The 22,920-nt window shown below is 52.6% G+C and overlaps 1 protein-coding gene across 1 annotated transcript in view; it reads left to right on the forward strand.

Annotated features, from left to right (window-relative positions):
* Positions 1 to 998: 998 nt before the first annotated feature.
* ITGA11 (integrin subunit alpha 11) overlaps positions 999 to 22,920 on the forward strand; it is a gene marked incomplete at its 3' end in the record, with an annotated part of 126,261 nt that continues 104,339 nt past the window's right edge. The window contains exon 1 of the mRNA XM_081113329.1: positions 999 to 1,124. Coding sequence (XP_080969455.1) covers positions 1,073 to 1,124 — 52 coding nt within the window. The 5' untranslated portion in view covers positions 999 to 1,072. The remainder of the gene's footprint in view (positions 1,125 to 22,920) is intronic.

Raw genomic sequence — 22,920 nt, forward strand, 5'->3', positions numbered from 1 at the left:
AAGGGTGTTTTCAGCCTGGACAAGGGGAGACGCGTTAAGCAATTACACCAACTGATGTGTAGTCTCTCTACTACGTACAATGAAGAGAGAGACAGACAGCGAGAGAATGCCATGTATCTGGGATGCGACCTGGCAGGAGAAGGGGAGAGGGGAAGGGAAAGCTTCCCTGAGAGAGTGGTGAGGGGTCTCGCTGTAGCTTCCACACGCTTGCCACCCTCCCTTGTCTCGGCTCTCTCCGAGGGAAAGGCCAGCCTCCACACCCATGGGTTGCGGTCCAGGGCCTGATTTAAAGCTTGTGCAACAACTGCGCGTTGCATTTAATTGTCAGTGGTGGAGGAGCTGGGAAGGAAAGTGGCTGGGTTCCAAGAGCTTCACTGTTACGATCCAAGTGGGCACAGTCCGGGGGGGGGGGGGGGGCGCTTTGGAAAGCCTCAGGTGTGAGGGCTGGGGAGAGTGGAGGTGGAGGGGCCTGGTCGGCATGTATTCCAGGCTCAGAAGAGTCAAGGTGCCTTTATATTCATTCCAAGTCCCAGGGTGCAGGGAGGCAGAGGGCGTCTCAGAAGAGACTTTTGAGGGACATCTGCTCCCCTTGGCTGAGAGAGACCTGAGTCGCCGCCCGCCCGCGTTCCTGGGTCATCTTAGGGAGCCTTCTCAGCTTTGGAAGCTCTTCCCTCTGGGAAAGGAAAATAGACCCCATTTTTCCTGCACAGACTCTGAGTTGTGTCACGGCCGGCGGTGGAAGGAAGGTGCTGCACTGGCGAGGTGGTTCCCAGGGGAGCGCTCTGAGGTTTTCTCCGAAGGCAGAGGTCTGGGCGGGGGGCGTCGAGGAGGCAGCACGCCGCCCGCCCAGGTGGCAGAGGGGCCCGGCCTGGACGCGAGCCGAGCGGAGCGGTGGCCCGCGCCCCTCCCCGCCTCCGCCCCGGCCCTCCCACTTCCTCTGAACACGCCGCTGTCAGGGCGCCGCGCGCGGCGGGCGCGCAGTGCAGGCTCCGGCGCCGCGCCCAGGAGGCTGCCGCTCTGGCTCGCCGCCCCCGCCGCTCCGCACCGGGCACCCGCCGCCGCGCCGCGGGCCATGGACCTGCCCAGGGGCCTCCTGGTGGCCTGGGCGCTCAGCCTGTGGCCAGGTACGTGCCCTTCTAGCCTCCCCTTGCCTCCCGGAGCTGCTCCCGGGCGCGCCGGGGCCTCGGGTCTTGCTGCCGGGAGCGGGACGCGGGGCGCCTCCGGGGTCCGACCTTGGCGACTCTTGGGGACTTGGGCTCCGGGCACTGCCTGCAGTTAGCGGGTCGGCCAAGTTCCGCAAAAGAGGGAGGCCCGCGGGAGCGACTTGGAGCGGAGTTTGGTGTGTTTGGGACGAGTTGAAGAGGCTCGAGTTGAAAAGCGCCGAGGGCTGGTGCCCCACTGGACTCCCTGGCTACCTCCCAGGGCCACGCCGGGGTTCCGCGCCGCCGCCGGGGCACTCGGCCGTCCGGGAGCGCCGAGGGCGCGCGCCCCGGGCTGGGAAGGGGATGGGACGCGCGAAGCGAGCGCTGCCTCGTTGCCCTCCTGCCCCGAGCGGAGGGTGCACCCTGCAGTGTGGAGAGCCGGGCGCGGCGGACCCGGAGGGCTGGGGGGACCGGGAACCCAGAGCCTCCCAGAGTACCTGTGGCCTGGGATGGGGCGATTCCCAAGGCTGCCGGCCCCCAGGCAGTAACGAGCCGTCGATGGCAGAGCCAAAGGCTGGCGGGGGCAGCAGTTTCACAGTCCAGGGACCCCGGAAACGTTATCTGCCACTCGGGGTAGGGACAGGGCATAGACCCCCCCCACACACACACACACCCCGTGCTCGGAATTACGCGCAATTATTCATAACCTGGGGAAGTCGCGGTCGTGGAGGAGCATGACGCTCCTAATGCGCTCTAGGTGTCGGGGCGCGGCGGGGAGCGAGAGGCTAGCCCTGGGATCTTCTCCCCGGGGCACCCGTCCTGGGCTTCCCCACACCGCGCTCCCGCAGGACCCGCCACCACGAAAGCTTTCCGGGCCCCTCCACTGCGCGGGGACCTGCGCCCGCCTCAGGGTCTGGCTGCCCGCCCTTGCCTCCCGGTCTGTGTGTGCTCCAGGCTGGGGCTGCCGCCGGTCATGGGGGACCAGGGGCAGTGGCATCGCGAGAGGTGCCCTCAGGGAGCATAGGTGGAGACGGCGCCCCACCCACGCTCGTTCACCCCAGTTCCGAGGTACCACGGTAACAAGTGCAAGGTCCTACCCGTCTGTCTATAGCGGAGCTTCTGGCAGTGCCTGTTTTGGAAAGGGGCTCTGGTTGGTGGGGTCCAATTCAGACCCTAGAGTCACAGTTGGAAACAAACTTTGATACATGTTGTTTGGTAGTGGGGGATGGGGAGGAAGACCAGGGAAGAGCTGTGAGCAGACCAGCATACATCTAGAAACTGGCTGAGCTGAGGGGCACCCTGGATCATTTAGACGGGACCGGGGCAACTCCAGTACTGTCTGCAAATCACTAGCGATCCTGCCACAGGAAAAGAGAGGGACTCCTTTTCTGGAGTGTGACTCCAGATAGGAGGAACCACCCACCAGACGCTGGGTTGGAGGGGTGCCTTAGCGGCCAGAGGCAGTCTGGACCTCAGGGAGCTAAGAGCAAAGTCTTTGAAGTCAGACCTGGCCCCAGTTCTGGCTCTGCTGCCCACTAGCTGTGCGACCTTGAGCAGGGGAGGCAAGGTCTCCAACAGGTCTCCTCCTCAGTGGATTGGAGGTAGAGATTCTGAGTTCATAACACCGTCAGGAGGATTAAGAGGGGCACTGTAAGGGAAGTCCTTACAGAGGGCTTGGTGCACAGTAGGGCTAAAGCAGTGGTTGTTAATGTTACTCACACGGGGGTGGGGAAACGGGGTGAAGGATGGGGACAGGATTTGTGACTCAGAGCTCCCTTTATATGGAGAAAACCACCCCTGAGTTATGTTTGGTCAGTTTGGGTTCTTGAAATATGGGATTCATTAAACATATCAATCAATGTTGGAACGACATCTGTTTGCAAGGAGCTGGGGCTGCGGCCCAAGCGTGTATGCGATCTGGGCTCTGCTCGGAGCTGAGAACAATGCGCGATCTGGGAACACTAAATAAACAGAGGCACTGGGGAGTGAGTGGCACAGAGAAGGCAAGGGCTGTGGTTCAAAGGAGAAGTTCATTTCCACTCGCGGAAGCCAGGGAGGCTTCCTGGTAGAGGAGATATTTGAATTGGGCTTTGAAGGCATTGAAGCGTGTGGACAAGCTATAAACTGGGACTACAAGTATTTGCACATTAGAGTTAGTTCCTAGGAATAGTTAAAGAACAAAAAGGCGGATATTTTAAAACCACAAAGATGACTCTGGTCAGTGTGGACTCTGAAGAATGGAAGTGGGCCAGGAGTCCCGGGTGCATTCCCCTGGCTCCGGGCAGGATTGATCTCTCATCTGTACATCACGGGGAGTCAGAGAGAGGCTGACCAGGAAGCTTGCCTACTGGTGACAGCACAGTCTGACTGGGTAGGGGACCTTTACAGGCCAAGTTGGAATTGAGGCCATTATGAATTCAGAGCCTCTATCTTTCTGGAGCTCCTGCTGCAGTCTGGGCAGGGTGATTGGGTGGGCAAAACTGTCAAGAAAGCCAGAAAAAAAGTAGACAAGTCCAAAGACTTTTCCAGCTGACATTCAGAGAGAGCAGATCCACTGGCCTGAACTTTACTACCACAGCACACCTGTAGTAAGGGTTGATGACTCTCTAAAGCCCGGTTATCTGCCAGGCCCCATAAAGACACACACAGAGTTCAGACACAGCGTGGGAGTGAAGGCTCTGGGGTCTCACTGCCTGGGATGGGTCTGGGCTCCGCCAGTTCTCTGTGCCCATGGCAAGTTACTAAGTGGCTCCGTGCCTCAGTTTCTCACCTGCAAAATGGGGGCGGGGGGTGATATTAATAGAACTTACAGATTTATCCAGAGTTAAATGATCAAATGTATTTAAAATTCTTGGAAAGTTCCAGGTGCATATTAAGCACTCAAGGAGGCTGTGTTTCTGCTCCACCACCAGCAGCAGCAGTGCTCAAGATACTGACCATTAAGTAAGGAATCTGAGGGTGCAGAGATATAACTTCAAACTCAAGTCCATAAGAGAAGTCTAGAGCGAGTGCCAGGGTCCTGAGGCTCAGAGGAGGTCTCTATGCCAGGGCTCTAAGGAAACCTAAACCTTCCTAGCTCTTCCTCCCAAAGACCTGGCCCAAAGTCTGGATCATAATGGGAACTCAGGTATTTTGTTTTTACAATTAAGGCTGCCAAAATCAGTATGATTTTAGTGTGAGTGTTCTGTGGTGTTGAAGAGAAGAACCATACCACTCAGCATAGCCCTTGTGTGTCCTTGCAGATAGGGGTCTTATTTAGAAAAAAAAACAAAACAAAACAAAACTTGTATGGGAAAAATGCACAGCACAAGCATATGGGTGTGCAAAGATGGAAAAGATCCAAGCCCTGCTCTCCAGCTCTGGAAGAGCATGGAGGGGGATGAAGTCACTTTGCCTACCCCACTGCCCACCCTGCTGGGAGCTTGTCAGCCAAGCCTCTCAGCTTTCGTCAGCTGAGGAGCTTCTGGACCTTCCACATCAGGCACTGGGGGCCCTAAAGGGTGGATGTGGAATGTCACCCTCTCTCTGCTTACTCACCACACCATGCCAACCCCACAGAGGACCCCCAGAAATGGAATATCGATCTCCTTGCCATGCTCCTTGTCCCAGGAAGCCCACCTACACAGGGCTGTGGGCCCTTGAGGACCTCAGGTGAATTTGGACTCACCTTAATTTTGCCTTCTTTGAACCTCCTTCTCCCCCCTCCTGTAGTGGAAGCTTCTTGAAGCAGCTTCTGTTCTCGCCCCTCATCACTTAGGCCAAAACTGCATCCTGAGCTGGCTGGCGTGGCTCTTGCTCTATAGAAGGCAGCTGGGAGAACTTTAAAGCCTTCTTTTCTCTCCAGGATACCTGATTTTGGAGATGATTGTCTCACTATAGGCTTCAAATCTTACTTTGGGAGTCAAAGTTGAGCCATATTCTATTGCGATGACAAAAAGAAAGACTCCATCATAATCCTCCCCAGGCAGCGACAGCCTCTGGCTGACTCAGAGGATCAGCTACAAACAAGCTTTAAACACGCACTAACATTTTAAAAATGGTATCTCTGCTGGTTCTCATCCCTTAATGCCCCATCCCACCAGCATCAAACCTTGGGCTACTATCGAGGATTCCGGGCCATTTGAAACTATTTCCTCCAAACAATTGTGAGCTCCAAAGACACACACAGGGCCCTCAGTATGGGGTGCTTGCTACAGGGAGCTGTGGTCCAGGTGGGGACTGTCCCCAGCCCCCATCATGTAAAGCCTAACTGTATGAACGCTTTGTAAGGAGAGAAGGGGAAGGGAGAGACCGGGGTTGGTCATCTTGTAAACCAAAAGTAAATAAGCTGCCAAAATATCCCCTGCGGGGTTTTCATCCTGTGTACTTAGGACCTGAGTCACAAGATGAATAAAATCCCACCTGGAGGGAAAAGTCAGTGTGGTCTCACCCCTCCCTGCCACTGTCTCCATTCCCCCCTTCACCCACATGTTTACTGCGCAACAATAATCAGTATGCCTGGCCTGGGAGCCCACTGCCTGGATTCAAATCCTTTCCACGTGGGTGACCCCTTTCCTCCACCATCAAATGGGGGGAAGAATGACTTCACAGGCTGATGTGTGCACTGGATGATCTTACGTGGTTCATTCATCGCAAGTGCGTAGAACAGCATCTGGCACTCGGTAAGCCCTCAGTTAACAGTAGCCATTATTACCCTTCCCATCATTTATCATTCGGTGGATGCCAGCCACTGTGTGAAGCACCTCTCCACAACTCAGGCCTCGAAACAGCTACATTGAGTCACTGCTGCAGTCACCGGGCCACACGTGAGAAGTTAAACAGCTCATCCAAGGGCCTGCGGATGGAGTAAAGATTGTCAGGACTTGACTGATCCCAAAGCTGCTGCTCTTAATCCATGCATGATACCCCTTTAGAACCTGGGCCCAGCAGGCATGGAAAGACTAATCAGATGCCCTTGCTGAGGGAGCTGTCTTCATGAGATCAGTGTGCGCATGGCCATTCTCACAGGGGCACAAGCCCAGGGGTGGCAGCTCCCTCTTTAGACTCAGCTGGACAGTGAGTTCTCAGTCAAGATGCTGGTTGGTGAGACGTGGTCCTCACCTGATGGTTCCTAACATGGGAGCCTCTCTCTCTCACTTATATCCAGGTTCAGGGCCAAGTGGGGCTCTACCACCTGCCCCCAAGTGCCCAGTACTCCGGACCACTCTGCCCCAGGGCCTCCTCTCCAGCCACCCTCATGGTCCAGGCTGGGAACCCCTCTCCTCCTTTTCCACCTCTGCTCCCATTCCCCTCATCAAAGCCTTCTCTGAGCAACAGGCCTAATGAGTTCATTCATGCTGAACAGTCCTAATGACTGTGTCCTATCCCAAGGGGTTTGCATTTTAACTGGGCTGTGCCTTGAGAGAAAGGAATAAAAGGCTAATGGTGGAACTTCAGACACCAGGACCAGCAGCGGACAAAATAATTGAGGCAGGGGTACCTGTCTGGCCTGGTGCAACTGCCCAGCCCATTTCCATCGCCGGTCAGGTGTGTCCTACCCCGGCCCTTGCGGATGATGACAGCCTTATCCTATGACACAGAAGAAGCCAGTCTGTGGCCTGGGTGATGCTGTTCTAAGGCAGGCAGAGGTTTTTCCACGTGGCATGTGGGGCAAGTTAGGCAACTTGCTATAGCAACGTGCTCTGGGATTCCAAACAGGATGACACAGAGAAGTGGTTCCTGCCTCCGCAGCCGGGCTAACGGCCGTCTTCCCCCAGAAGCAGCACTAAGCTGGGTCAGGCTGCCAGAAATCCTGGCCCTGAAGGTTTCTACAGCCGATTTCTTCGTAGATTGGGAGGACTTGGCTTCAGGGAGGCCATGGGAAAACCATGAAATGAACAAGTGGGTGCAGCTCCTGCCAGTCTGCAAAGAGCACTCCCATATGTCTGTTCTATCCGTCAGGATAGGCCCGGTGAGGCCAGAGCTGCTATGGGCTTTAGAGAGATGGGAAAGTGGGGCTCTTCAGGGTTGAATGATTTCCCCTGATTCTCCCAAGGTCACTGAGAACTCAGGGGCAGGTCTTCTGGCCAAAGGTGACATTAAGAACTCAGTTTGCTCTTCCCATCAGAGAAACTTGAGAAAGCAATGCTGCAGCCAAAGGAATGAAGTTCTAATGGTATATTTTCTTCATCTGTGGCAGGCAGGTAGGACACGGTCATTGAAACCATCCTCTGTAGACCTCTAGGAGTGTCCCCCAATGTCCACATCCTCCCTCTCAGCCTGGCCCATCCCAGGCCTTCGGACCACCACCGCCTCCCCTGCCAGAGAGAAAGCCACACAGCAGTGCCCAGCTCCCCTCCTTCTGACACTGCTCTTTCGTAGTCTCTGAAATCCAGTGATTGTTGGCAATCGCAAAGCCCTATAAATAACTTATAGACAGAGCTCCTCCCTGAGTTTATTCACACCAGTTACCACACATGCAGGACCAGCTATATAAACTGTGGGTCCCAATACAAAGTGAAAATGCAGGGCTCCTTGTTTAAAAATTAAGAATTTCAAGGTGGCCACAGGAGAGCATTAAACCAAGTGAAGGCCCTTCTGAGTGTGGAGCCCTGAGCAGCTGGCCCTGCTCACGTGGTTGTCCCTACAATTTGGCAAGGAGGCACCACAATCCCATTTTACTGATGAAGAAACTGAGCGGCTTGTCCATCTGGCCAACAGGTATTGACCACCCACTATACCCCGGGCACAGCCAGGTTCCGGGCATTCCACAGCCTCGCCCTCAAGGAACGTGTGGGGGAGGGAGGGCGCAGTCACACAGACTGCAGGGCTCATGCGAAGTGCTGGTGTCCGTAGATGCAGGGGTGTCCGTGCAGCAGTTCACAAGGCACACGGAATTCAGAGGATGCTTCCATCTTCACTTACTGCCCCCAGACCATTTTGAAAAGTTTTTTAGGGGGACCTTCAAGCTTTTGGCACTGGGCTCTGGTAAGTCACCTTCGCGACTACAAGAAGCCAAAACTTGAAGTCGCTGGCCTTTCTGCAGCTGCAGGTGTTTGTACTGCTGTGGTCCTGCTGGGCTAGCACTTCTAAGTCAGGGGCCGTTACCTGCCCACCTCGGCCTCCCCTTCTGGCCTATCGTGGAATTGCAGGCGGTCAGTCAATCCAGTGATGACAGAGAGTAATGGTGTAAAACAAAACCTCTGCCCAGTCCCCACCCCAGACCGTGCCATCCCTCTCCATGGTGGAGCCCAGCACTGGTATTTCTTTAAAGCTCCCCAATAGCTCCAATGGGCAGCCAAGGCTGAGAATGACTGATGTCATCTAAACCTAGCCCCCAACCAAGCAAAAGAGAAAACGCCATCCAGGGAAGGAAAATGATTTGCTCAGGGTCACACAACAATTAGTGGCGAGGCCAAGGTTCTCCTGACGCAGTTCTTCCGGTCCCCCTCCCCTTCCTGAAGCTGCACAGCGTTTGCAGCCAGGCTGGGCTGGAGACACAAGGTGGAGTCTGATTTGAGAGGCTGAGTGCAAGGTGGAATTTTGTTTTGTTTTGTTTTTTTTAAATATATTTTATTGATTTTTTACAGAGAGGAAGGGAGAGAGATAGAGAGTTAGAAACATCGATGAGAGAGAAACATTGATCAGCTGCCTCCTGCACATCTCCCACTGGGGATGTGCCTGCAACCCAGGTACATGCCCTTGACCGGAATCGAACCTGGGACCTTTCAGTCCACAGGCCGACGCTCTATCCACTGAGCCAAACCGGTTCCGGCGCAAGGTGGAATTTTGGAGTGAAAGTTGATAGTTGAAGGGTTATTCATTGGTGACCCGGTCTGTGTCCCGCTAAGGCCACAAGCTATTGATGACTGTGTGGTCCCAAGTGAAGACCCAGGAAAAATAGAGAAGGGCTCCAGGGACTGATTTGGCAGAGGATCTTGGTCAGAACTGCCCCCAGAAAGACGCAGCAGCACAGAAGGTTGGGGGAAGTAGGTGTCCAGCAGGTATTGGACCAAGCCCACTAGGGTCATTCCAACCCTGCGACTGTGGGCCCTGCTGAAGCTGTTGAATGTTCGGGTGAAGGAAGTGCCTGTCCGGGTGGAGAAGGGATGCTCCATCACGGAGAGAAAGGAGGGCCCTGGGAATGAACTGAGTCCCCAGTCCAAACTTGGGTGTCATTGTGCCTCTGGCCCCAATCCATCCAGACTTTTCTCAATAAAAGCCAGAGTGAGGAGAAAACACAGACTGTGTTGTGTAGTCACTCCCCTGTTTAAAACCCCCAATGGGTCCTGGCCAGTTTTCCTCAGTGGTTAGAGCATCAGCCCGGCCCCCAGACTGAAGGGTTGGGGATTCGATTCTGGTCAAGGACGCGTTCCTCGGTTGTAGACTCGATCCGCCGTGTGGGTCAGGACATGTGTGGGAGGCAACCAATGGATGGGTCTCTCATCACATCGATGTTTCTCTCTATATCTCTCCCCCTCCCTTCCACTCTCTCTAAAAAAATCAATGGGAAAAAAAAAATACCTTCACATCTCCTAATGGTCCCTGTGTCTCTGGCTCGCAGTGTCAGACACAGTAGGTGCTTAATTGCTCTGTGTTGAATGAATGTAGGAACTGTCTACCCAAGTAGACAGAAAGATCGTTAAAGGAAGAAAGATGTCTTAAATTTCTTTTTACATGCACCCCTCAGGAGGTCCCAATACAAGAGACTGTATGAGCCAGACCCTGTGCTAGGTGCTCTGGGGTATAAGATAAGTCCTGTTCTTTAAGAAGTCTATGGTTTAGTAGTCGGAGAGAAGATCTTTGGATAAATAACTCTAATCCAAGGGTGGGGGGGGGTGGTAATAAAGGCTGTAGGAGAGCTATAGACAAAAGACTCTTGGATTTGAGAGGTGAGAAAGAGATTATTTGTAAGTGCAGGAAGGGTAGAGGCTGTATCTGGGCAAACAGCCTGCTGTTTGTTCAGCAGGATGCTGAGTATGGCTGTGGGGAGCTGCCAGAACGAACAGTAGGCTGAGACTGCTGAGAGAGGACCCACATGCCAACTAAGGCATTTGGATTTGCTTTTTAATCCTCGCCTGAGGATATGCTTAACGAGGAAGTGGGAGAGAGAGACATCGATGTGAGAGAGAAACATCGATTCATTGTCCTCCGTACATGCCCTGACCTGGGATTGAACCCGCAACCCAGGTATTGGCCTGACCAGTAATTGAACTGACAACCTTTAGGTGCATGGGACGATGCTCAACCAACTGAGCCACTCTGGCTGGGCAAGGCATTTGAATGTAGCACCTGGGGAGCTATTGAAGGTTTTTGAGGGAGGGTATGGCATGTCCTAATATGTGTTTTGAAAAGCTTCAGGATGGTGGGGGGGATGCCACAGGACACCACCTGGGAACAGGTGGGATGATGACACGGGCGCCGCAGTGACCCCGGCAAGAGGCCGCCGGAGCCTGCAGTGAAGGCGGCGAGCTGAAAAAGAAGTGGAACTGTGAGAGGCAGAATGGAACAGGGCCTGGTCGCCAGGGAAGGAAAGGAGGCTAGGAGGCCAGAGGGCGGTGCCACTGACCTGAAGACGAGGAGGCTTGAGGAGGGGGAGGTCGAGTCAGTCTGGACATGTTAACTTTGCAGGGTTCTTGGGGCAGGCGGTGGTGGCCCTCGGGTAGTGGAAATGTTGGCCGGAGCTTGGAAGCGAGCCTGTCACATCCCGTGCCTTGGTGACATGCAGGCCTGAGAGGGAGCCCCCCGGGCATGGGGCCTCCTGTCCCTCCATCCCCTTTCCAGGCCCACAAGCAATGATTCATGCCCCAAACTTAAAGAAAACCCAGGTTCTGATTTTAAAAGCCTTTCTGAGCAGAAGAAACCAGTGAGAGGGCCAGGCCAGACCACAAGCTAAACAGCTGTGGAATGTGCTTGCTGCTGGCGAGGCCAGCCAGGGGAGAGGCGCGGACGGGCTCTGCAAGAGGCCCCACCGGTTGTTCTGAATGTGTCCGAATTGTCACCCAGATTGTCCCTGCTCTTTTCTCTCTTTTCGGCAAGGATCTGCCTATGTTCTAATACATCTTAACACTGGCCCCTCCCCCAGCCCACCCAGCCTGTCCGTTCCACTGGCCCCACATCCTCCTCCATGTGAAAGCTCTGGCCTGCCATCCAGCTTCCCACCTCTGCTCAGCAGGCAGGGGTCTGGGAGCCGGAAACGGGGGGTTAGAGGGGGGGGGGGGTGGAGCGGTGAAAGGCCCCTGTGACTTGTGGCAACAGTCACCTACTGGTCTCCCTGCATCTGCCCTTGTCCCCCTGAGGACCTTCCACCCAGTAACCAGAGGGATGCTGCTAGAATGTAGGGCAGATCATGTCATGTCCCTCCTCTGCTCCAACCCCCCTAGGACGCCCCTTCCTGCTCTGAGTAAGAGGTCCTGTGTGTCTGGCTCCCTCTGCCTTCCTGACCTCATCCTCCACTCCTGCCCCCCTTGCTCATTCTGTTCCGCCCACAGTTTCCGGAATGCTCTTCAAACACATCGGCCACCTTGGGCTTTGCACTTGCTGTTCCTTCTGCCTGGAATGCTCTTCACCAGAGAGCCTCTCTGCTTCTTTCCGGCCTTTACTCCGGCATCCCCATCTCATCGGGGCCTTTCCGACAACCCTGACTAAAATTTCAACCTCCACTTCTTTAGTCTCGCTGAGGTATTTCTCAGTGTCTGGCATTGTTACCTACTTATTTATCCACCTTGTTTATTGGCTGTCTCCTCCAACAGAATGTAACCATGAGAGCAAAGATTCTTTTTTAAAGATTTTTTTTATTGATTTCAGAGAGGAAGAGAGAGAGAGAGAGAGAGAGAGAGAGAGAGAGAGAGAGAGAGAGAGAGAGAAATGTCAATGATGAGAAGAATCATTGATCGGCTGCCTCCTATACCCCCTATGGGGGACTGAACCCTCAACCCAGGCATGTGCCCTGAATGGGAATTGAACTGTGACCTCCTGGTTCATAGGTCAACGTTCAACCACTGAGCAATGCTGGCTGGGCAAGAGCAAAGATGCTTGTACGTTGTGTTTACCTATGTGTCCCAGGATCCAGAGCAGTGCCAGCCAGAGTGAGCTAGTAATAAGTAGTTGTGGAATGAATGAATTAATAAAAATCTCACCCCGGTCTGGCCTGCAACAGCCTGCAATCCCACTAATTAATCCCCTTTGCGATTAGCATCACTCTCTCTCCAGTCACCTTTCTTGAGACGCCGTTCCCCTAGGTGGGCACGCGTTCAGTCCTGACACTTCTAGCTTTCTTTCCAGACAAAAAGAGGCTTCTGACAGTTGCAAGTGGGCAGGGCAAGGAGGGCAAGGAGGGGGGAAAGGGGCTTGAGGGAAGAAGGCCTTGAAAGGGGCAAATCGGGTAATAGCAGGCAGCCCAGTCTGGCCCAGCGGGCCCTACGCTGTTCGGTGTTATTTACTGTGACTCAGAAACACAAGGAGATGTGGGAAAAGCCTTGTTTTACACAGTGCAAACCTAGGTATACAATGGGACTTCCCAGAAAACGAGGGGCGTGGAGCAGAAGTTTAAAATGCCTCGTTTCCCGCAGAAGGGTGGTGATTCAGACATATCCATGTACCAAAGAACACGGCCATGTCATTTAGCACCCCAGAGGAGCTGGCAGTGTCCAGAGAAGATGACAGGGCTGAACAGTAGACCCCAGGTTATGATCCCATCCCTGGGAACCACCAGACCAGAATCTTTGGTGTGGGAGATGACAAGAAACCCATTATACAGGCAGAGAGACTGAGCCTCCTCCAAATAAGGTTCATATGAGGGTCATGTTCCACTGACACGGCACTTGAATACTGGCCCTGATACTCACTAAGTGTGTGATCTTGGGCTGGTCACTCCCTTTCTTTAGAATATGTAATTGAAATTATAACGTCTATGTTGTAGGATCAGTATGAAAAATTATAAATAATACTGATTACCACACAAAATGCCTGGCAAGGATGAAGTGCTCAATAAGTGTTCATTTATTGCATTTAGCAACAGTAATACTTGCTAATATTCCCTGAGGGCTTCCGCGCATCGGACTTTGTTCTAAGCACTCATCTTCTCCATGATCCTGATCCTATAAGAAGGTACCATTTTCCCCATGTTAGAGATGAGGAGGCTGAGGTATGTAGAAGTTAAGTAACTTACCCAAGATCACCCAGGCAATGAAGTCACGTAGGGTCTTGACACTGCCTCAGAGTCTTCTTCAGAGTCTGGCTCTGCTCAGCCTGCTGGGCGGTAAAATAGCTATCAAGCAATCCACACAGAACAGTTCGTGGCTGATAGAATATTAGACCTATCCCACCCCTTCCTGATTTTTTAAAGGAATCAACCATGACTTGGCTCAAATGGATCAATCTGGGCCAACCCTGAATGTTACAGATGTGGAAACCAAAGCCTGTGGCTAGATGACAACCTCTGGGTCAAGTTCAGGCTCCAATACTAAATCTGAGTGAGTCATGGAACCTCTTAAGACTTCCACTTAATCACTTTTAAAATAAATGTTTGGCCTTTCTGATTCCAAAAGCTCTTTGGGGCTATGCTCCCATGCTTCCATGAACATTCCCTGAGCCAGAGCCGAGACTGGCTCGTGTAACATGAGAAAGACGTTGACAACAGGGACTCTGTTTTAAAATAGCGTCATCTCGCGCATGGGTGGACCAGTGCGCAGTTGACTCTTCCTCACCCACAGGCCCGTGAGGAGTCGTGGGGCCCCGGGGCCTCCCGAGAGGCCTCAGTACCAAGTATCTGGCTGGAAGGGAACTGGAGCCCTGAACATCCGACAGTGGCCATCCTCGGCTTGCATTCCTGCAATGAGAGAGAGCTCACCCCCTCACAAGGCAGGCCTTTCTTTTCCAGCAAAGACAGATGGAGTCATGAGCCCTTGATTCTTCTAAAGACCTAAAACTGGCAGTAGACATTTGGGATAGTTTTGAAATCATGAGTAACTGCCATATACCAAAAACCAGAGAGCTTCTGCATAGCCCTCAGGGAACCAAAACACTTCCACTACCCAGCATCCTCCATCCCCGCCAAGCCTAGCCAATAGCATCCAACTAATCTTGGGTTCTGTTGAGCTCTGTGTAGCCAGAGAACTTTTCAGATGGGTGTGGGTGTATCCACTGTAGGGCGGGCACTGTAAGCTTGGAAGGGAAGGGCCCCCACAATTCCTTTTTTTAGTTTGCATTCAAAAGCCAGGGGCAGACAGGCACAGCAGTCCTCCGGGTCCTCGCTGCCCTACTTCCTCTCCTCCGAGGGAAAGCCCTGCCACAAATTGCATATGCTGAGCCTTGTCTTGCTCTTTGCCCAAACACTCCCTGGGCTGGGACTAACCCCGGATGCACAGGGCTCTTGATCCACACACCCATGACAAGCAGAAAATAATCGTAGGAGATGGAAAACCAAAACCAAGCTGTCTGAGTTCTTTGAGCTGGTTAGTATGCCAGGAAAGGGAGGGACTCACTGTCCAATTCGGCTCCCTTTGAATGGCCAGTGGCCAGGATCAGAGTGGGAAGAGCTGCCACGTACAGCTATGCAGGCTGTGCACCGTATAACTCAGTCAACTGCAATGTAAACAGCACCCTCTGCAGTTGTGTGATATAATGCAGTGACCCAGGAGTCGGAGGTAAAGAAGGTGGAAACAGTGTACAGAAAGGGGCTTCATCAAATCTTATTCAGGAACTTAGAGATAGAACATCTAGTCTTCCAGTTTTTCCGTCTCTTTTAACAAATGCACATTGAGTACCTATGTGTGTTAGGCATTATTCTAGATGCCAGTAGGGAAGCAGGGAAGACAGACAGATCCAATCACTTCCAGAGGAGTTCTGGTAAATGTTGAACAACCCCTTCTGGCTCTTGGGATGGGGTCGGGAGAGTCCTTATGTGTAACACTTGCCAATTACCATGGTGTAAATCCTCCCATCATGGTTAATTTTAAGGCACCGACATGACATCACTGAATGGGAAGATTGCACACAGTCGGCTCAGTGAGCCGGGTCCAGTGCTCTATTGTTCCTTCCCTTGGATCTTTATCTTCAGGGTACAGGAATCAGTGTCTAAGTGAGCTTTTAACCACCTGTCATTATTTTTCATTGTAAAAGAAATAAAGAAGATGCTTTCAGGGAGAATAATGGGTTCTCCATGGCACAGGAAGGGAAGATTTCTCCAAGGCCACAACATTAAAACCAGAGGTTGAGATGGGGCTGGCAGAGCAAAGATCTTGGGGAAGAATGTTCCAGGCAAAGGGCCTGGAGGTGGGAAGCGCTTGGTGTGTTTGAGGAGCAGGGAGAAGGCAGTGTGGCTGGAAGTAGAAAGTGATGAAGATCATGACACAGGAGCGGGCAGATCCTGCAGGGCCTTGTGGGCCCTGGGGAAGGGTCAGGAATCTCTCCTAAATGCAATGGTAGGACCCCAGAGCATTTTAAGAAAAAAAGTGCCAGGTTCTGATTGGAATTTTTAAAGGATCATTCTGGCTGCTGTGGAGAACATAACTTGGAGCTGAGCAAAAGTAGAACTGAGGGGCCAGTTAGAAGTCCAGGCACAAAAGGATGAAAAGAACTTGGGCCCTAACCGGTTTGGCTCAGGGGATAGAGCGTCGGCCTGCGGACTGAAGGGTCCTGGGTTCGATTCCGGTCAAGGGCATGTACCTTGGTTGCGGGCACATCCCCAGTAAGGGGTGTGCAGGAAGCAGCTGATCGATGTTTCTCTCTCATCGTTGTTTCTCTCTGTCCCTCTCCCTTCCTCTCTGTAAAAAATCAATAAAATATATTTTTTTAAAAAAAGGAAGAAAAGAACTGGGTCTGGGTGCCGTCCGAAGAAACAGAGAAGAATGGGCACATGTAGGTGGAACTGGGGGGTAGGCGATGAAGTGAAGTCCTGGGGAAGGGCTTCCACGCTTCTGACTGAGCCATCGGGTGGGTGGTAATGCTGAGTCCCGAGACAGAGAGACTTGGGGGAAAGCCAGTGTGGAAGGGAAAACCTAGGGCGCCTTTTTGGTCCTAGGAAGTGTGAGATGCTATGAGACATCCAAGTGGAAACGTCCTGTCGGCAGCTGGGTGTTGGCCATGGGGCTCAGAGGGCAGGTCTGAGCTGGCTGGGTGTGATCTGGGTTCCCTGGAGCCTGGGCCACTGGAGGTGAAGGCAGCCGTCCAAGGATGGGCATGCTCAGCCAGATCCTATAGGTATACATGTGTGGTCACATGTCTTGAATCCAGTTTTCCACACAGCTTGAGGGCTGTGCAGGGGCAGGGCAGGCTAGTTGACCAAGACTTTATTGCACATTAAATGAACTTACAACACAGAGATTCATGCTATCAATATTGGTATGTTTTCATGTCCTTCATGGAAGCTCTTAAAAGCTTAAGGAAAGAGGTCCATTTTGATCACTTTCCCTACTTGGAAAAAAGGGTAAATGATGTAAAGCAGAAAAATGCACTGGCTTTCATGAAATTGTAAGTCTTTTTCTTAGAGGAGGTGAGCCACATGTTCTCTGAAGGCAGGAGATGGCTGTCGAAGGCTGGGAGCAAAAACAATGTTAATGACAGCAAATTTCAACTTGGTGTTTGCTGTTTTCAATTTTCAGGCCTGTTTTTCATGAGCTAGACATCTGCTTAACCAGCACATTGGCAAACATCTGCTTTCTTTATTTAAAAAAATTTAAAGGGCAGCCCTGGCTCTCCCAACTCTTGCTCCTTCTTTCCATCTCCCCTCTCGGATGTTTGGGGCAGTGTCTCTCTTTCAGCTGGCACCCCACCTGCCCCAACAAGCATTTGTCTCCTCCGCAACCCCCAGCGATGGGGCCCTCACTGCTCCAGCAGGCTGCTCAGCCCAGGTCTGATTGTTTCTGATTTAGAGAATTCTTCCTTATAAGAGGTTGCAAATGCTGCGGAGAATTGAGGGGACAATGTGATAAGACACTCATTAGCAAGCATTTGTCTATCAAGCACAAAATAGGACTCCAAGGGAGCAGACTTTTTTTTTTTTTTTTTTTTTTTTAATGAGACAAGGAAACTGAAATCTGGGAGAAAGGTAGGCCAGCCAGGGCGGGGTGGGAGGTAGGGGGAGCTCCAAGGTGGTCAGCACCCAACGTGTATCATAGGCATGACAGGGCCTGGCTAGAGAAAGCAGAGGGTAAATTGGCAGGCCATTGGTAAAAGGAAAATTGTCCCATGATCCATCTGCTTAGGCCCTTCTTGGAGGAATATCTAGTTTATTCAATAAGCTCATCCTTGTTCGTTCGTTAATTCATTCATTCATTCATTCATTCATTCATTCATTCATGTGTTTGTCCTGTCAACATTGCAGAGAGCCTCCTGTGTTACAGACACTGTGCAGGCAGGACACAGAGACAGGAGGGACGGAGCCCCCTTGGCTTAGTTAATGCAGCCTCTCTTCTGGCACCACAGAAAGGTTAGCTTAGGGTCTGCCCAGATAGAACTATTCCTGGCCCAGCTTGGGGGTCATCTTTGGCCCTGAAGAGAGGGTCTGATCGGACCCCTGGCCTCTCTCTCACAGACTCAGCTGACCAGAGAGGTCGCGGGAAAGGGGTAGAGGATGTGTTGCTGGAAGCAGGCAGGATGGGGACCTGGGACCTGGGCCACGGGCAAGTCAGTCTTGGAGCCTCTGCATCCTCCTCTTTTCAGTGGGGATAAGAAGCCCTAACCCCTTGTCAGAATCAAATGAAATACTGTACTGAGGCAGCTGGATCCCCCGGGAGATTTGGGGAAGGAGGGAACTAAGAGAACTCACTGCCGGGACCAGGAGGGCTGATCCCTGCTCTAACTGTGTCCACCAACTAGAGGCCTTGGCCATGGCAGGCAGCCTTCCTAAGCCTCCACTTCCCCTGGAGAAAGAGGCCCCCGCCTACCCTTGGTGTGTGTTTACTTCGTGCCTGCTGACTGCCTACTGTCTGAGACAGCAGGCACCAAGGTGACCCAAGGGCAGGACGTGGCATGGGTCCGGTTCCCTGGACTCCCCACCCCAGATGGGAGGGGTGTCGGAGGCAAGGCATCAGGGAGGGGCATAGAGTGGGATAGGGACGAGGAGGGTAGATTGACCCGGAAGTGGGACATGCATTGGCCCCCGCTGGCAGGTTGGTGCAGAATAAGAGCCAACAGTAAACGGAGGCAGGTGGATAGAGGAAATGGAGAGCCAGGCGTGGAGGTGAGAGTGGCCGCGTTCCTTCTGTGCGGACAGCGTGTTAGGGGCTGGCTGTAAAGCCCTAACGAGATGGTGATTGTAAAGCTCTTCCTCAGGGTTTACATGTGAGCGCTTCCTCGGGTCTCAGAGCTCAAGTGCACCCAGAATCCATCTAGTGACGATGTCCGCCCCCTCGTCTGGTCCTGATGTGTTCTTTGTCACATATTTAACATTCAGGGGACATGAACATTCATATAGCTCTGGGGCTTTCCTCCTGGGGAAGGTGGACCTGTGCCACGGGCACCCACGAAACAGCTGCTGGCGCTCTCAGAGCAGCTCCCTGCCAGAACAGCAGTGGGTGGGGCTAGGGACACACTGGTTCCCAAATGAGATCATTTTTCGGAGTCATTTCCAAAGAAACGAGTGGTATGCTCATGCCGTGGGGAGGGTGACGCCTTTCCACGGAAGCCTCCACACTAATCCCCTCTCCCTTCCCTTCTCCGTCCAAACTGGGGGTCCAGCTGGTCCTTCCAATGGAAAGCACCTCCGTCCCCGAAACCTTCCTGTCTCTGGACTCCTCTTGTCATTACCCCTCCCATCCTGGCCACTCTGGCCAATCCTTTGGCCATGCATGTGCACACACGCGCACGCGCACGCACACACACACACACACACACACACGTACACCCAGTGAGCATGTCCTGACCTGCACGAGCCAGGGGAGCCAAGGATACGAGAATCCATGCAGACACACAGTTCTGTCCAGCAGAGCGAAGGAAGGGGACGGATGGTGGTCGGCTGCCGATCTTCATGGTTGGATGAATGCAAGGCAGGGTGGACGCCATGGTGTTTCTTTCAGAGAAAAGGGCAGTGGGATAATGATCAGTTCCCAGAGAGACACGAACTGACATCCAGAGGATAATCGTTTTGCAAAGAAGTAAGATGCTGATGAGTTGATTAGAGGAGCTAGAAAATGGGGTGGACTTTTGCAAGAGTGAAGAGAAGGGACCCTCCCTCTCCTGGGGAGACCCAAGTTTGGGCAAGTTTTCTGGGAAGCACAGGAGGGAAGCAGGGCCTGATGGTAAGAACTGGATTGGCATCAGAGCCCCCAGTTCTGGCTGGGGGCAGTTTCCGCTGGATGCTGAGCCGCTGGGGGCAGGCGGGAGGGCATTGCCATCACTTTCATAAGTGGCCTGAAGCTGAGGGGCACTTGCGTTGAGCCCTTGTGCTGGAGGGGTGGGAGGAACGGCCTCAGCCCTGAGAGAGCCCATCTACTAGAGACCTGCAGGGGCAAGACAGCTGTCTGCTCCTCCCTTCCCAAGGGAGATGGATTTGTAAATGAATCCAAAGGAGAAGGGACCCACAACATCCTGACTGGGAAGGTCTTTAGAACACCTCGCCCAGCCTCCTCATTTTCTAAAGGGGAAAGTGAGGTCCAGAGAGAAAAACTATCTTGTTCAAGGTCCCACCCGTCCTAATGGCAGAACCCAGAAGGAATCCAGGTCCCCCGACACCCAGGCTTGTCTACCTGCCACAGCCATCCTAGCTCTCAGGAAGTGGGCATGGTCTTCCCATGTCCCCATTTCTGCATCCTAGAACTAGTTGTCCTAAGGTGAGGAGCCCATCCTCTGGCCTTTGACCTGGGTGATGGTCCTCCAGCCACTTCTCCCCACTGAGGGGATCACTGCCTCCATTCCTAGAAGATTAGGGAGAGGAGTCTCCATCATTTTAGGGCCGCATAGCCTTGTGCTCAAGGAGCCAGTGCCCACAGCCTGCTGTCCACAATGTTTCAAATAAGAGTGGTCTGGAGGGAACCGTGGTGCCCCTGCCCACTTGCTCTAAGTCTTGCTGAGGTCTTAGCAGCACCGTCCAGCTCCAGGGCAGAGCTTGGCTTTCCTGGAAAGGTGACCACATGGCCTGGACCCCCACCCAAGCCTCAGTTCCTCTGACATCTGGGTGTGCCTGGACCACAGTCAGGGAAGGAGAGCCCTGGGGCCCGTTCTCCATGGTCCAAGCAAAGCGAGAGGCAGCTGGACGCGGATAAAGCAGAGCATTCGATGACGGGTTTCTTCTATCCTTCCCTTTTTCTCAGGAATGCAAAATATGATCAATGTTGCCTGGAGAGTTCCCTTCTTAAATGTGTTTGGCTCCAACCAATGTTAAGATGAGTTTGCATTCCTCCACCCGGCTTGGCCTCCAATTCCAAACTGTTTGCAGAGACTCGAGACAGATGCTTACACTCCGACAACTAGAAGCTGGCTATGAGTTTGCCTAAGAGAGCCTTTCAGACATGTGCTGGGGCTGGGCCGTGGATGCCAGAGAGCTTGAACCCTCTCGTTTTACAGATGAGTAGACTGAGGCCCCATCTGGAGAGGCATCATGACTCTCCACGGACTCATGGCCAAGTTAGTGACAAAGCTGAGATTAGAACCTAGATCACCCGTGTTGGTGCGACCTTCTCTCAGCTTCACTTCTGGCTCTGGTGGCTTTCAAACATGCCTCTTGGCCCAACCGTGCCACGTGGTGTAGATTCTGAAGACCATACGTCATGTCTTATCCAACTTCGTGTTCCACTGCCCAGCATGGACATAGCTCAGTGATGGCGAACCTATGACACGCATGTCAGAGGTGACACGCAAACTCATTTTTTTGGTTGATTTTTCTTTGTTAAATGGCATTTAAATATATAAAATAAATATCAAAAATATAAGTCTTTGTTTTACTATGGTTGCAAATATCAAAAAAAAATCTATATGTGACACGGCACCAGAGTCAAGTTAGGGTTTTTCAAAATGCTGACACGCCGAGCTCAGAAGGTTCGCCATCACTGGCATAGCTATTGAGTGTAAGGACTGTAGAGGAGGGTTAGACAGGAGTGGGTGATTAAAGATGGGCATGAAGAAAAGCTGGTGACCTTGGGCACATCCCCACCCCTCTCCTAGCCTTAGTTCTGTCACTTATAACAAGGGTCTTAAACCCAATCAAGTGATTCTCAATCTATGTTCCAGGACACATTAGTGGTCCAAGGAAGTGTCTTAGGACTGCCACTGGGGGTGTGCCACTGGGGCTACTCCTTGTCCTCTATCCTTAATCTCAACATCAACTTTTTGTGTCTGCTTTTCATGCATTGAATTTGTTCAAGAAGGTGGGCTCACTGCAGAAAAACAAAGTTTGGAGCAAGGTAGCTCATTTGATCTCTAAGATCCCTGATTGCTCTTAAAAAGAAAATCCTAATACGTTACCCCTCCCTGATAACAGATTTGCTACATACCATCTTTGACCCAGTGGTTAATGTCAGGGCAGGGATGGGGGGATGGAGGGATGAGTTCACGCCCCCTGGTATTTGGGTGAAGAGAGAATGCGGTACAGGAGGGCCCTCATGCTATGGAGGCTCTATTACTGCACAGAGACTGCCCCTGAACCAAGAATCGATGCTGGGAATCTGTCTGTATGTCTGTGCTCTGTGTCTGCCATTCTGTGTCCTGATGAGGCAGAATAGCTCATCGCTAAGGCTCAGTGTGTGGCTCAGGTAGGAGAAGTCATAACCCGCTTGCTAGGCCACACTGCTCTCTGCCAGGCAAGGTCCAGGCCTAGCCCTGCCTCCCATAAGGCTTCCTTCCCCATGAGCTCTCAGGAAGCAAATGTTTAGTTTACTATCCCAGAAACCACAAGTCCCCACAGACCTCCAGTCTCTCTTCTCCTTCTGTCTTTGTCCAATCACTCTTTGAAATTGTTTCTCCTTCTCCCCAATGTCCATCATTTAAGAGTTAGACTATATCAGTTACCAAATGCTGTAATAGTGCTGTATAACAAACAATCACCCCCAAATCTGAGTGACAAATAATTATTTAGTTCACATGTCTAGGGGCAGCTGGGCATAGCTGACCCAAGCTCTGCTGGTCTCATGTATCTGGGGGATGGCTGATCTCAGCTGGGACAGCTCTGCTGCAGTGTCTCTCCCCCTTTCCCTGAGATCCGTGGCCTGGCCTGAGCAAGCACCGCTCACATTCACGTCAGAAGTGCAGGTGAGCAGGTAGAGACAAACACAGTGTCCTAAGACCTCGGCTTAGAACTTTCATTTCTGTCACATATGGCCCAGCCCAAAGCTAAGTAGGTATGGGAGGACCTACTCTGCCCTGTTAGTACGAGGAACTACGAAGTTGCCTGGCAAAGGGTGTGGGTACAGAGGAGACGAGAACTGGGACGAACAGTGCAATCTGGAGAGGGACCATACCCTCTCCATGATTCCATACCCCTGCTCTGCCACCTACTAGATATGTGACGTGGGGCAAGTCACAAACACTGTGCCTCCATGTCCTCATTTCAAAAATAGGGACCATCACAGGACTGTCCTGAGGAGTAAACGAGTTAATACATGGAACTGTCTTGTACGTGATGCTCAGCAGTGTTGTTAGTTGTTGATAAGTAGAGCTGAATTTGCTACTTTAACACGTGTTACTGTGTCCCAAACCCTGTCGTGGGAATGAAGAGGTAAATGAAACCCAGTCCTGGTCCTCACCTAGTTACCAGGTCTCCTGTGCGGGCAGCAGGCGCCAAAGGCAGGATCCCACTGCTCCCCAGCGCCGGAGGCAACCTGAGCCCAGACCTCCTCTCCAGCGAGGTTTTTCCCCTCTGCTGGCT

The sequence above is a fragment of the Myotis nattereri genome (genome assembly GCF_964212035.1).
Source record: "Myotis nattereri genome assembly, chromosome: 1".
Lineage (NCBI taxonomy): Eukaryota > Metazoa > Chordata > Mammalia > Chiroptera > Vespertilionidae > Myotis > Myotis nattereri.